General features: G+C 43.3%; 1 protein-coding gene across 1 annotated transcript in view; it reads right to left on the reverse strand.

The window, feature by feature from the left end:
* Window positions 1-16,519, reverse strand: part of LOC122814292 (SSX family member 2 interacting protein) — a 1,175,977-nt gene that overhangs the window by 1,051,345 nt on the left and 108,113 nt on the right. The window contains exon 3 of the mRNA XM_044086880.1: window positions 11,824-11,959. Coding sequence (XP_043942815.1) covers window positions 11,824-11,959 — 136 coding nt within the window. The remainder of the gene's footprint in view (window positions 1-11,823; window positions 11,960-16,519) is intronic.

Genomic DNA, 16,519 nt, shown 5'->3' on the forward strand with positions numbered 1-16,519 from the left:
CGTAGAGTGGTAGTTGAGGTATCTAATTCTGCTCCAATAAAAATGGTATGCTGCGATGGCGATAAGGCAGACTTTTTGAAGTTGATTGTAATGCCCAATTGATGGCAGAGTGTCAAGAGTGTATTGTGTTGCCTGAATCAACTGATGCCTGGTGGCAGCAGTTAGGAGCCAATCGTCTAGGTATGGAAACGCCTGGAATCCTAGACGTCACAGGTGAGCCGTGACCACTGCCATGCATTTGGTGAACACTCTGGGGGCTGTAGTGAGACCAAAGGGCAGGGCTCGAAACTGGTAATGATTGGCTCCCAGCCGGAAGTGCAGATAATCTCTGGAGCTTCTGTTCATCTTTATGTGGTAGTACGCATCCTTGAGATCTATGGAGCACATCCAATCGCCTTTCCCTAAGAAGGGAGGAATGGACTGAAGCGTGACCATTCGGAACTTCTCTTTCTTTACGAACTGGTCGAGTCTGCTGAGGTCCAAGATAGGTCTCCAGTCCCCTGTTTTCTTTGGTACCTAAAAGAATCTTGAGTAAGTTCCGAATCCAACTTGGTCTGCTGAGACTGGTTGGATGACTCTTTCTAGTAATCTGTGGACCTCTACGATTGCTTGTTCCCTGAGATTGGGTGGAACATCTGGGATTCTATTAACGGGAATAGGTGGGGAAGAGAATGGAATGAAATATCCTCTGGAAATTATGCTTTCTACCCAAGTATCTGATGTTATATTTAGCCAGGTTTCTGTGTACAAAGACAAGAGACCCTTGACTGCCACCAGAGCCGAACAGTCGGGCCCCCTTTCAGGGGCGCTGGTAGAGATGACCAGAGAACTGACCCCTGTCACCCTGTTGCTGCGGACCCCCTCTGCCGTGGGGGCGGCGTCTTCCATTATAACCCCTCCTCTGCCTCTAGAGGGGGTTTCTTCACGTGTGTCCTGAAAGGCTGCCTGTGCTTTTCGGAACCACATTTTCCATCTCCCCTAGGGCTCTTGGGGTAGGGGTGAGTAGGGGTCGAAAAATGGACTCCATCGGCAGATAAGGTCTTGCCTTCATGTTCACACCTGGTTAAAGTTTCCTTTACTTTGGGCCCAAACAGTGATGAGCCATCGAATAGGGTACTAATAAAGACTTAAAGGGTTCTGCAAAGGAACAGAGATGCATCCAGGCTTGTCTTCGAAGAGCAATGCCCGAACTAGCGGCTCTACTCGAACCATCAGCTGCATAGGATATGAGATGCATGGACGAGTTTACCACTGAGTTTAGGGTAGCGAGCTCGGCGTTGACTTTGTCGGCCACCCCTGCAGCTACCGTACCCTGGAGAGTATCTCCTAGCTCTTTCAGGAGATCTCTCTGTAGTCTCGTAAAATGGGTTAAGTAGTTCAGTGATCGCAGAGAAAAAGTCGCTGAACTAAACATGCGCTTCCCATATCTATCCAAAACCCTAGAATCTCTGTTAGGGGGATGGATAGAGGTGGATGTCTCAGATACTTCCTATTTAGTGGCTGCAGCTACCACCATGGCATCAACAGGTACTCCCTTTGTCAAAAATGGCTTGTCCACTGGGGCAGACATGAATTTATTAGGCTTACGAGGAACAGGTTCCATGGCCTCCGGTGACTCCCGCACCTTACGAGAAATCAGTTCCATGAGCTCGTCATAAGGCGGAGACACCCAAGAAGTGGAAGGTTGAGACCCAAAAGCCTTCAAGAGCACGGACACATCCTCAGTAGGGGTCTTGGACTGCCAATCACCCCTCTGACTAAGGATCTCTAGTATCTCATAGGTTCATAGGTAGATACTAGGCTATCTGCCCTAGGGCATTTATAAGCCTAGCCAGAGTGTATTCGGCTTCCGCCTCCCTATTAGATTGGCCTACTGTGCTTCTGTAAAGTAGGTCACAGAAGGTACACTTTTAAGATTAGTTTACTGTGCCTCTGGCTAGCAGGGACACAGAAGAGATCCCAGGGGTAAATTTGCGATTTCCCATCCACGCATCCAGATTTCGCTTGAAGAGGGTCAGCGAGGGGCTATGTCTAACATGAATTGGGATTCTATTCCAGAGTGAGGGGAGCCTCTGGGAAATGAATCTGTCCCTCCAGCATGTCCTATTTATTTTTGTGCTGAGGTTAAGGTCCCTGGAGCGTGTAGCACTAAGGGACTTGGATTTTTTGAGGTGGAGCATGTCCATTAATTCTGGGTTTGACATGGCTTTGTATGTCAGGCATAGATCGCCTCTGAGTAGGCGGTAAGCAACTGAGTAGAGCTGGAGTTTCTTTAGTCGAGCTGCATAGGACATCTGTTTGTAGCCCATGATCCTCTTGGTGAGGTACTTTTGGGGTCTCTCCAGTTGCTGCAGGTGTCGGGTAAGGTACATCTGAAAAGGGGCATTGTATTCAATTATGGGTCTGATGAGTGATGAGTAGAGGGGCACAATGACCTCTCTTGATCTAGATGCGAACCCTTTCGTGATAAGGTGGGCTATATAGAAGGTCTTTCTAACCACTTTGGCAACGTGATTATCAAAGGACCGATTACTATCTACGTTGGTCCCCAAATCTCTAATTACTTCTTCCGTACTTAATGGATTACCAGTTATGTGGTAATTTGTGGGCACCTTGTTTTCCCCAAAGGGGATGACTATGCACTTTTTAGCATTTAGCTTGAGGTCGTGGCTCTAGCACCAAGCATCCATCTCTGTGAGACCCTTTTGGAGGATGCTTGTGTCAGCTGGAGATTCGATTATGGCCCCTAGTTTGCAGCCATCTGCGAACTTTGTCAGCCATAATCCCCCCCGTGTTTGCCTGAATCTCAGAGAAGTATATACCGAACAAGAGAGGTCCCAGAACTGAGCCCTGTGGGACGCCACTTGTAACTGGTTTGGATTCGGACATGGCACCTGCGATTCTGATCATGTGGGTTCTATCTCTGAGCCAGTTTGCAACCCATCTTGTGATATAGGGGTTGATATTTAAGCTGGTAAGCTTATTTATGATGCCCGAGTGGGGTATTGTGTCGAAGGCTTTTGCGAGGTCCAGGTAGGCTGTGTGGACTACCTTGCCCTCATCTATGGCTTTGGTAACTGTTTCAAAGAAATCAACTAGGTTTAAGAGGCAAGATCTGCCCTTAAAGCCGAATTGGGTAGGGTCCAGTGTCTGGAGGCTCCCAATGTCTTTGTTTATGAGTTCCATGATAATACGCTCCATAGCTTTACAGACCAGACTAGTCAGGCTTATGGGGCGATAGTTTCCGGGGTCCGTTGTGGCACCACCTTTGTGGAGTGGGACCACTGTAGCTGTACGCCACTCTTTGGGTACATATCCTGTAGTAAGGCTAAGTTTGAAAAGTGACTTAATGTGAGGGTTCAGTTCTTCTTGTAGCTCGTGTAAGACACAGCCTGGGACACCGTCCAGTCCCACAGATGCTGTTTTTTGCTTTGGAGAGGGCAGCTTTCACCTGTGCATCTGTGATGTCAGGGAGGTTACATTCAGTTGGGATAGGCATTTGCTCCTTTGGGGGGAAGGGGGAGGAGAAGTTTGCGCTGAATCTATCTGCCGGGATGTTGGCTATGTCTGTAGGTTCGGTATATTTTGTACCGTTATGCAATAATTCAGAGCATATCTGGGAGTTTCCACCCATGTGCCTGATTTAACTAAAGAAGGCCTTGTGATTATCTTTAGTGTCTAGGGCAATTTTTCTTTCGAAACTGGCCTTTGATGATTTTATGAGGGATCAAAGTTTCTTGCTAATACTGATCAGAGATGCCTTCCCTTTTTGGGATTTTGCTCTGTCATGTAGTAGCTTCCTCCTTCTGTTGTATAGCTTATTTATGGCTGGGGTCCACCAGACCGGTCTCCTGTTTTTGGAGGAGTGAGTCTTGGTTTTATTTGGGATAGCACGATCCATGTATTCCTGCAGGTGCTCATAGAATGCATTTGTAAAGGATTCTGCGGATTGGGCTGTATTATCCTCTGGCCCAGGGGCTTTGAAGGATTCCACCTCAAGTCTTGAGAAGTGCAAAGTTGGCTTTTGAGAAATTCTTTACAGGGATTTCCTTGGCTGGGGATGGGGACGGGATATGGATGTCCAGGGAAATTTGTCTATGGTCTGATCTTACCAATGAGGGGATTACCTCTGGTGTGGAACATAGAGTCTCCATGTTGGTGATGACCAGGTCCAATAATGTTGTTCCCTATTGTGGGAGTGGTGACCAGTTGTTCCATTGCGTTAGAGTTTAGAAATTTAAGGAACCGTTGGGCGAGGGTGTTTGGGCTTGAGTAGTTTTCCCAGTCAATGTTTGGGTAGTTGAAGTCAACCAATAACATAGTGTATGGAGAGACCTTCATATTCTCCAGTGTTCTCAGGAATGCCAAGTGGGGTTCCTGTAATAGGGAGGGTGTTCTGTAGCAGGCTATAAACTGAAAGGCAGTTTTGCCCGCTGTTAGTTGCACATGGATGGTTTCCGATGCTTCGTGCAGTGCCACTAACCTGGAGGTGTAGGTATCTTTGATGAATATAGATACTCCCCCTCCTTTTGTGCTTCGGATCGAGTTTTGGGGCCGAAACGCATGGTATGAGTTATAACCTGGTGGTGCTGGGGTGCTCTCAGGAGCCTTGAACCAGGTTTCTGTTACTGCACAGACATCGATTTTCTCCATACTGAGGACAGCCTTGAGTGCGTGCATCTTGAGGTTTAGACTTCTGGCATTGAGTAGCATTACCTTTAGTTTTTTTTCCTTGGGTTGTCTATGGAGGTGGGTTTGTCCTTTGAGCCTGCCTAAAAAAGGCACTATGGGGGTGGCAAGAGCCTTGGCCAGTATACGAAAGCCTAAGGGTGACTGGTGCAAGCCGTCCCTAGCGAAGCAACGTGGCTTGTCGAGCATGTCATCCCAGGCTGACAGACACTGGATCCCCTTTGAATGACACCAATACTTTAGCCAATTGTTGAAACTGATCATTTTGTCTTTATACTGTGGCATCATTCTTGGTGAGGGCAAGGAGATATCCTCAGAGGGGATCAAGGGGACCCGACTCATCTAAGTCCGTATCAGATGTCAAAGACTCCTGTGGGGAGTCTAAGTGCCTCCTCTTGCACAGTCTCTTCCTGGTCACCTCCTCAGTGGGGGGATCTGGGGAGGTCTCAGAAGAGTAGGGGACACCATGTGGGGGTACTTGAGGCTCAGGGTCTCTACGCTTAGATGGATTGGTAGATGTAGAAGCAGACACAGGAGCTCAAGGGGAGAGGGAAGGCTGAACCGATGCTGACATTGTCTTTGGAGACCAAACTCTCCTCATAGCATCGAAGGCACCATGGCTCCGACGAGAAGGAGTAGACTGACCCGAGAGTACCGTCTGATCCTCCCGCACCGAAACCCTGGGCACCGAGCCCGAGGTAGGAGCCAAGCTCATCCGAGCTGAAGCCCCGAGAGGAAGAGTCGGCACCAACAAATCGGTTCGACTATCCTCCCTGGACCGGACGGGAGAGCATCGATGCCAAGGACACCAGAGTAGATGGAGCTGATAACACCAGTGTGGGTATCGGCTCCAAGGATTCAACTATCAAGTGTTCAGTTTCCTTCGGCTCTGAGTCCAGTACGGCTCGGCTCGGAGGTGGAGTAGACAAATCCAGTTCCATGGTTTTCGGCACCAAGCTGGTCGGGGCTGACAGCAATTTGGCAAGTCCTGGTGCCTGTAAAAGCTTCTGCACTAGCCGATCCATGTCCAAATCTGAAAGGCTGACTTAGGACTTAGCTGAATGCACCAAAGGTGCTGACTGGAGCAGAGGGGAAGAAGGAACTTCAGAGACCGGCTCCAATACAGAGAGCTGGCTCCAAATCAAAGGTACTCTGTTCCAATGTCTGTGGAACCGATAACCCTCCTTCTGAAATTTTTGCCTTCTTTGTCACTTTGCCTGAAGATTTGGATTTTGAGGACGTACTAGTACCCTCAAGGCAACTCAACACCTCGAAAAAAGATTGCTGTAGCAATCCCATGTCTAAGTTTCCTCCTCCTCTCCAAGAGGACTCTTGAAGAAAAGGAGTGGCAAATGGCAAATGCTGCGGGTGTCTTGGAGGTGTTTAGCCCCCAGACAGTAGACACATTGAATGTGTCCACCAGTGAAGGACATTTTCTCCCCACAATCTGGGCATTTTTTAAATCCCGATTTAGGATGGGATTTCTCCTTCTCATCCGACATATTTAAATAAAACAAAGAGTAAACTGCAAAAGGTAAAACAGTAAAGTCCTTTCACTTGAAAGTATCCACAAATAACTAAGCCCAATACAGGCACTATCTATAACAATGTAACTAGAGATTACAAATAAGGCTAAAGAGGTCCACAGAAAAAGCCTGACTATGACAAGATTAATAAGAGTAAATAGGGCTAAAGGCCCACACAACCGAAGAAGCCAACAAGGCACTAACTTTTAAACTATTTATAACTATTGAAACTATAGATGATATATTGAAAATATATTGAAAAGACCTAATAGTAACGCACACTATTTTTTTAAACAAAAAGGAGAACTTTTTAAATAGACTTGCTGTTATTTTTTCAAAAATGGTCCGAGCTAGCTGGATCACTGAGATCTCTCATGCCGCGGCAAACTAGATCTGAGGTAACTCCAGCAGTGCATTGTGGGATAAGGGACTTGGTCTCGAGCTACTGGCAAACCTTGAGCTTTGCTATCGGCTCCGAACCCATCAGTAAGAATAAACAGCGAGATTTAACAACTTCACATCATCAATTTCAAACACTTATCTAAGATATGTGGAGTACTGACCTCCCCCCCCCCATTTCACCTCACCTTTTAAATTTCAGATTTCTGGTTTCGGTATTCGGGAATTCATTCTTATGCAGTGCATCCCCCTTTACTGTCTATCTTCATTTACCTTTACCTGTGACCTGACTGAGCTATAACTAGAGCAGGTCTGCCTGGATCAGATCACCTTTGCAGTTGACTAACAAATAAATTAATCACACAAATGCTGAAGAGCTTCTAATCACATACATAAACTATAAGCCACTGAGGAAATGCAGAATTCCCAATTTCACAAAAATGTTAAAGAAAAACAGGTTTTCCGAAGTTCCTCTTTAAGTAAATACAACCTATATGGAAGTGTTATACCCTCAGAACTTAAATATTTCTCCTTGTTAATAAGGGGAAATTAATCATAGGCACTAAACAGCCTAGAATTGCAACGGAGCTTGCTAAGGTAAGGGAAAACAGCTCTTGTACTTAAAAAAAACAAAACAAAACAAAACAAAAAAAAAAAAAAAACAGCACCAGACCAGACATGTCCAAGGGTCAGCTTCCGGTGATTTCTCCTGTCCACCTGGTGAATCTGGGCAATGCAGCAATTGTCTCATTTACACAGACAATGCTCTCCTTCTACCACCCAACACTACAACCTGTGAGAGATGAACTTACATAGCCAAACTGGAAGCAAAGCGCTCTCCACCCAAGATTGTGCTAGACAGTCGAGAGGAAAAAATTAACACCCGCACTACACCTCAATCAACACATAGCCCTTTTAAACCCACACCAACACCCACACATAGCAACACTAAATCCACATATGCGGAGGCTCTTAACTGTAACCTGTTCAAGCAACAAGGACCTCTGAAGCTGGAAAAGCAAACAAACACCAATCACAACCCAAGTGCCACCCAGCAACAGCCCCTAAGGCAAGACAATGTACCTAACACTTTAGTCATAGGTGACTCTATAGTCAGGCACACTGATGTCCCCACTCACCAGGCTAAACAAGGAGAAAATTACAGTCAGCTGCCTGTCGGGTGCCATGATCCGCCACATAACACATGCACTCAAGTCACTCCACAACAAGTACAAATATGACTCTGTCATTGTCCATGTTGGAGTGAATGACTTAAGATGTACCTCCCTGGACTACATGAAAAGAGACATGAAAGACCTCTCAGATCATGTGGCCCAGGCAGGTATGACCCTAGACCTGAGTAGCACCCTGCCTTCGCCCTGAATGATACCACAATATAAGGACAAAATGATTGAATTCAACAATTGGCTAAGCTTCTGGTGTCATTCAAAGGGGATCCAGTATCTGTCTGCCTGGGAAGACATGCTCGACAGTCCATGATGCTTTGCCAGAGATGGTCTGCACCTGTCGCCCCTGGGATTCAGGTTACTGGCTAAGGGTCTTGCCACCCCTATAGTGCCTTTTTAGGCAAAGTTCAAAGGACAAAACCACCACTGTAACAGGTACAAGCATGCAAAATCTGAAGGTAATGTTACTCAATGCTAGAAGTCTAAACCTCAAAATGCACTCTCTCGAGGCACTCCTAAAAATGGAGAATATCGATATCTGTGCAGTAACTGTGACCTGGTTCAAGGCTCCAGAAAGCACCCCTGCAATACCAGGCTACAACTCTTACCAAACTTTTCGGCCACCAAACCAGGATCGAAACACTAAAGGTGGAGGAGTGTCCATAGTCACCAAGGATATTCACACCACCAAGCTAGTTGCCCAACACAATGCGTCTGAAATTCTCCAGGTGCAACTAACACTAGGTAAGATTGCAATCCAAATTGTAGCTTGCTACAGATCCTCCACCATGCCCCAAGTTTCTCACTACACTTTCTAAACATACTGGAAAATATTAAGATAAAACCAAACACCCTAATATTGGGTGACTTCAACTACCCTGCTATTAACTGGGAAAACTACTCTTGTACCAACACCTTTGCCCAACGGTTCTTGGAATTCATAAATTCCAACACCCTGGATCAACTAATCCATTGTCCCACCAGGGGCTCCAATATCCTAGACCTGGTCATTACCAACATGGGAAATCGATGCTCCACACCTATGGTCACCCCCTCATTGGTCAGGTCAGACCATAAGCTAATCACCCTTAACATCCACATCCCACACCCACCCCCCAGTAAGGGAACCTCCATAAAAAACTTCTCCAAAGCCAACTTCATGCTACTCAAGTCAGAAGTGACAAACTTCATGACACCCATGCAGACGGGAACTGAAAGTTCAACTGCTGAGTCTTACACTAAGGCACTGTACGAGCACATCCACTCATGCATTAACCGTGCCATCCCAAATAGAGCCAAGATGCTCTCCTCCAAAAAAATTAAGCCGATCTGATGGTCCCCTGCCATAAACAAACTTTACAACAAAAGGAAGAACCTGCGCAGAAAAGAGGAAAATCCCAGGATGCAAAAAACTCCCATACCAGCCTCACTAAGAAGCTCAGATCCCTCAAAATCCTCCAAAGCTAGTTACGAAAATAAAATTGCCAAAGATTCCAAACACAACCACAAGGCATTTTTAACTATGTCAAGAATCTAAACGGAAATGCTCAGATCGGCTCTGAGCTACAACAGAATGACATTAAATATACTGATCCCAAGGAAATTGCCAACATCCTGGCAGATCGATTCAGTGCCAACTTCACCCCCCTCTCACCCCCTAAATGGCCCAATGTCAATACCGAAAGATTGCCAAATTCCGGTAACATCCACACAGGTAAAAAACGCACTTTCCAAAGCTAAGAATACAGCATCCATGGGACCAGATGACATCCTGGGCTGTGTACTACATGAACTACAAAATGAACTGGCACCTCATCTAAGTGTCATGTTTAATCATAGCCTCACCTCAGGCTTTGTGCCCACTGAGTGGCGCACAGCTACAGTTATCCCACTCCACAAGGGGGGATCCACCTTGGATCCTGGGAACTACTGCCCCATCAGTCTGACGAGCCTGATCTGCAAGGCAATGGAACGTATTATCATGGAACTTATAAACAAAGACATTGGCAACCTTCAAACACTGGACCCCACCCAGTTTGGGTTCGTGAAGGGCCGATCTTGTCTCCTGAACCTGACTGACTTCTTCGAATCAGTCTTCAGAGCCGTGGATGAGGGTAAGGCGGTCCACACAGCCTATCTGGACCTCACCAATGCCTTTGACACCATCCCCCACTCTGGAATCATAGATAAACTTACTAAGCTTGGCATTAATCCCTACATCACTCGATGGGTTGCCAACTGGTTTACTGACAGAACCCACACTGTAAAAGTAGCTGACTCCAAATCCAGCTCCAGGTAAGTGACAAGAGGAGTACCTCAGGGTTCAGTCCTGGGACCATTCTTGTTTGGCATCAACTTCTCTGAAGTACAGGCCAATACTAAGGGACTCTGGCTAACAGATTTTGCAGATGACTGCAAACTGGGAGCCATTATTGAATCTCCAAATGTTGTGGATACTCTACAAAAGGGCCTTACAGAAACAGATGCTTGGTGCCAGAGCAATGGGCTCAAGCTCAATGCCAAGAAATGTATAGTTATCCCCTTTGGGAAAAAACATGCAACCATGAATTACCACAAAGGTGGCAGTACACTAAACACCGAAAGTGTGATAAGAGACTTAGGGACACAGGTGTACAGTGGTCTCACCTTTGATAACCACATCGCTACAACAGTCAGGAAATCCTTCTATGTGGCACACCTGATCACCAAGGGCTTTTCATCCAGAAAAAATTAGGTCATTGTCCCACTGTACTCATCCCTCATTAGATCCATTATAGAATACAATGCCCCACTTGATATGTACCTCTCAAAGACACCTGCAACAACTGGAAAGGCCGCAGAAATACCTCACTAAAAGAACCACAGGCCTAAAGCAGATGCCCTATGCTGATCGCCTTAAAAAACTCCAGCTATACACTGTCGCATATCGTCTACTCAGAGGCGATCTCTGCTTAACATACAAGGCCATGTCAAACCCAGAACTGTTGGGCATGCTACACTTAAAGAAATCCCAATCCCTCAGAGCCACATGCACCAGGGTTCTAAACCTTGTCATCACAATAAACAAAACATGCTGGAGGGTTATGTTCCTGACCCAGAGACTCCCCAGACTCTGGAATAGACTGCCCACACATGTCAAGCAGAGTGCCTCTTTGGCCAGCTTCAAAAGGAACCTTGATGATTGGATGGGAGAAAGGAAATTCACCCCAAGGATCATGTCAGTCGCTCTACTAGACAGGGGTCCAGGAAGTAAATAGCGTGGGAAGAAATAGCCAGGGAATTGTTATGGCTAGGCTTGTATAGGCCCTAGGGCCGATAGCCTAGTACCAACATATAAACCTATGAACCTATTAATAAAGGTGCTAATGAATAATCCTCACAGTGGGTGCCAAGTCTGCCTTTCTTTCTCAATGTGTGCGTGCGGGTTACTGTGACTTAGTTGGATTGTTGTTTTAGTGTCCACTTTAGTGGCATCAGTGCCTTAACAAATAAGCACACTTGTCTTTGGTGCTGTTCCTACCCCAGGTAATTGTATTTTTTTTCCATTACCGAAAATACAATGTAGCATTAGTGAAAGGTGCACTCAAAGTATGCTTTCCTTTGGATGAGACATTAAGATAAGGCCCCATCTACCCAAGTTAGCGGTCGCTCAGGTAGATGTAAAAGATCCAACATCACTTATCGATGCCCTGGTGAAATTCCCCAAGTCAGTATAAATATCACCCAAAGTGTCCTCTGAAAAGAGACCACTGGCTTAGTAGGCGTATTTTGGTCAATAAAACATAAATAAAATATATAGTCCAGGGGTCTCATTGAATCAAGATTCTGGCAGTGCATATTTGAGTTTGCTCCAACAGACTATGTAAACATGCATTTTCCAAAAATAAAAAAAAAATCTTATTTCCATTATAAACAATAAAAAAGATTTCTGCTATGTTACATTAGAACATGCATAGCACTCTGCAAGAACAGAAATATCTCAATAAAAATATATAGTTTTTAGCTTGTTTTGAAGTACTTACTGAACTTTTTATCTTTTTTCTCCATTACCAACTGGTGTAATCGCTCTTTGAGTTTATTGTATTCCCTCTCTTTCCTCTTCATGTCATGGTTATACTGTGTTGCACGGCCAGATATTATGTTCTGCAGTTTCTGTACCTGAAAAGATTACATTTTGCCTGATTACTTTTTGTTCTTTGCTTAGGAAGTAATGTCTCTGGATACACAAAAAAACCCCAATAAAGTATAGCTGTCTTACAGATTTGCATAATAAAAGATATTTGAAAGAATTAACCTTGCAATAGATTAACAGGCTGTCATCTCCTGAACAAGGGTACTCATTTAGCCAATTTTCCCAGAAGTCCAAGGATCTTGCATGGAGTAATATCCATTTCTCTTCAGTAAGCATCTCAACTAGCTCAAAGTTAGAAATCCATGCCAAAAATTTTAAGACAACTCTGTCAAACATTGCATAGTGAATACTGTTAAGAATACAAAGAAATAACAAAACTTACTGTTAAAACAAGTACATTACACAACTCTAACACATTAATACATCAGCACACTTCCAAGCATTATTATTGAAGAATGCCTAGGATCATGTACAGATTATACAAGTGCCTTGAAAGACTACAAAAACCTAACCAGCTAATAGAGTGGGTAACAAACTTATTTTGTACTGCGAATGTGTGAAGACACCACCAGGTCGCAACTCCTCATACATAAGCAAACATTTTTAAAATACACTGAGGTGGCAGCAGCTCTAATGTACTGAGCCCCCAATGTGCTTGAAAACAGTATACTGTGCTTATTATATACAAAACAATGACCCAACCACTTTGGTAGAACTCATTCAGTGATGAATACACCATGTATACTTTATTTGAAGCCACACTGCTGACCCGCACAGCTAATGTCCTTTGTCCTCCCCATATAGTACCAAAATTGTCTGTGGACACACTGGCACACAAAGACTTGCTCTTGCTTATGAAGAAAGAACACTACAATGTTGATAGATTGGTACAAGATGCCAAAGAGTGATTCTCAAGCATGTAGGATAGATTAACATGAAGGACACCTGTCTTACATAGAACCCTATAGGGCAAGTTGCTTATCAGAGCTTAAAGCTCAGAAGTCTTCTATCCAAGGTCAGTGGTACCAGGAATTGTTTGTTTCCCATGACAGAAGCTTCATGTCAGAACATGTTGCCTGAAAAAAGTGAAATAGTAAGCATCCATATTTTAACATCCAGATTGGCATCAGCATCTACCCCCACTTTTCACATTTTGTACAAGAGAAAATAAAGCACATGTTGTGGAAGGTCCTATGATAAAATGATGCCTCTCAAGAAGGCTTCAAGTTCTGAATCTGAAGAAACCTGAGGAGTGGATATGGAAAAATCACATGTATAAGGAGAAAGACATGTCTGTCTGTAGAAAGGGCCCAAACACGACAAGATTTTTGGAACACAAAAGTTATCTGGATTTTGGAGTGTCATCAGTTCATGAAGTGAATTTTTTAACTGGCTTTATAAGACTACTAGCAGAAAGTTTTCCTCTCTCTCCAAAATATCTGGAAAGATATCTGTTGGGAACCAAGTGCAAAACGTCCTGGTATTTTGAGAGTCCTTTGGTACAGATGAAGAAAGTACAGTTGTGTTCTTACCATAACATTCCATCTGTGTTGCTCATCTTCATTCATTCATTACTGATGGGTGTTGGTTCCATCCTCGGAACAGAGTCGGCCTTATAACAAGCTTGTGCCAGCAAAAAAACTCTCAAGCTATGCTTTACCCACAGTGCCCCCTCTCCCTGTTACCTCAGATTAGTTTGCCTGTGATAAAGAAAGCAGAGGCTTTTTTTGAGCAGAAAACCCTAATGCGGGATTTGGACCAAATCCGATCCTCCAGGAGCCCATTGAAGGGGGAAGGAGGGTGGAACATAATGAATGAATGAATGAAGATGAACACAGATGGAATGTTATGGTAAGAACATAACTTCTTTATCTGATGTTGGTAATCTTCCTTCATTCCTTAAAGATGGGAGGCCCTTATGGAAGGATGTTCCCGAGTGCCATTTAACCAAAGGATGCTCTCCCCTGGAGACCAAATCCAATTTGTAATGAGTGATAAAGGTATGAGGGGTAGAGCCCAAGTTGCAGCTGCACAGATATCATCCACTGAAGCCTTTGAATGAAAAGCAACGGAAGTCGCCACTGATCTGGTAGAGTGTGCTTTGACCTTGCATGGTAGAAGAACTTTATTATGTTGGTAGACAAAGGAAATACAGTTTCTCAACCACTTAGATAAGGTCAGTTTAGAGACAGTTTCCCAATTTCGGGCCTGAATAGGAAACAAATAACTGATCTGTTTTACGTACTTATTTAGTTCTGTCCAGATAAAAACATAATTGTCTATGTACATCCAGTAAATAAAGACAGTATTCTCCTTTATTTGAGTAGTTAGGAAAAAAGACTGGTAGGTCTGGTTAATTGTCAATTTTGAAATAACTTTGGGCAGAAAAGAGGGTTTAGTGAAGAAAAAGGCAAACTGGTTCCAACACAGCACTCTTTAATAGCAACACAAGGTAAGCGCTTTCACGGATTACATCCGCTTCCTCAGACCAAAATATTAAAACTCAAGTCACATCTTTAAACATTCTAGCAGCGAATGAGGCACATTAATCACTGAACCAATTTAACACATTCACTGCCTTGTCTAAGCAGTGAAAAAACCAACATCAGTGTGTAAATCAGCAACATTATAAAACATACATTGCAGCTCAAAAATTGCTAAGTACACAATTAAAAATGACTCTGGTCTATCACATAAACAGAAATATAAATTCTAAAATGTATCAACATTTAAAAATACTAAAATATATATATAAAAAAAATATATATATATATATATATATATATATATATATATATATATATATATATATATATATATATATACATATAATAAAATCTGCCTAAAAATATGTATATAAAACTGGTCAATCTTGTGGACATTTAAAATAAAAACCACAGCAAAGATATATGTAAGAAACCAAGGACATAAGCCTGGTACTACTTGGTCAATGTTTCAGTGCTCTAGCTTTTACAAAGGGCTTCAGAGACACCTTACTATTGGTTTGTCAGCTTGATGAGGTATAATCCACTTCTGTTCCACTGATTCTGTCTTATTATTGATGTCACCACCTCTAATACTATTGTGTATGACTTCTAGAACAAAAAATGTAAACTTATGTGCAGTGCCTTCTTTCGCAACATGCATGGCCAACGCACTTGTTTCTTTAGCATTCCTAATGTCTCAGGTGTTCTAAAATTCTCTCCTTGAAGGCTCTATTTGTTTTGCCTACATAGAATGAAAAACAGATCGTACAGAAACAAAAATATACAGCGAGCTTGGTATGACAATCAGCATATAAAGTGGTGCTATTCTCAAAGCCTAATTGTGGATGTACAAAAGTGCCTCCCCATATATACACACACAAGCCATACATCTCCTGCATGGGTATGTGCCCATTCTATCAGATTGTAGAGCATTATGTCTACCCTTGGATTTGTAACATAACTGGTTCTTAAGAGATTTGTTATTCCTGAAAGTAAAACTGGGTTGGAGACCTATAACATCTTTGAGTTCAGGATTAGTCAAGAGAATATCCCAATTGTTCTTAACATCACATACCATGCACACATTGCTAGCAAAGGTTAGTGGCATCCTAACCCCTACAGTACAATTGGTGATAATATTAGATGGAGAATCAACAGCTCTACCAACATCTGTTTGGGCATTTGGGGGAACATTCTCAAAATAAGGTCTACATCTTCTATTTCTCTCCACCCAAGAGGCACTAATCTGAGATTCAATGGCACTGGGCTTATATCCCCTCTCAATAAATTCCTCTTTCAATTTAGTTAGTTCAAGATTTAGCTGTGTATCATCACTATGGAGATGCATCGTGCAATAAATCTGCCCTTTTAAAACATTACATTTTGTGTGATTGGGATGCATACTGCTGTTGTGGAGTAAGTTATTCCTCCTAACGTCCTTCCTATATATAGTAGTGGAAACAGATGACAGGGAATTTTTACTCACTTTCACATCTAAAAAATCAATCTCTTCTGTTGAATATGTATATGTAAATCTCAAAAAGTCATTCAATCCATTGAGGTACTGTAAAAATTGTACTAACTCCTCCTCTGTATCTTGCCATAGCAAAAAAATATCATAGACAAAACGTTTGAACCATTTTATCGAACTACAACATCTGTTATTGGAGAGAACAAACTTAGTCTCCCAATTCACAAGTGTTAGGTTGGTGTAGTTATTGGCACAAGCAGTGCCCATAGCCACGCCAACCTTCTGGATATAATGGGAGTCATTGAAAATAAAAACATTATTCTCAAGAATAATCTCCAAGAGAGTACAAATGAGTTCAACTTTGCTAGTAATAAATCCATTGGCACATAATATTTCTCTAATATTCTCAATCCCCCAACTACTGGGGATAACAGTGAACAGAGAGGCTACATCAAGTGTGACAAAAAAGCAATGACCAGATAAAACATCTGATTATTCAGCTCTTGCAAAAAACATTCAGTATCTCTAAGCCAGTATGAAAACTATCTAGCACAATCCGGAGATTTTTTTCCACAAAGACAGAAAGTGGCTCTGTTGCCCAGCCCCTGCTAGACACAATAGGACGCATG

Source organism: Protopterus annectens, chromosome 10.part0 (genome assembly GCF_019279795.1).
Source record: "Protopterus annectens isolate FY-2018-M chromosome 10.part0, PAN1.0, whole genome shotgun sequence".
NCBI lineage: Eukaryota > Metazoa > Chordata > Ceratodontiformes > Protopteridae > Protopterus > Protopterus annectens.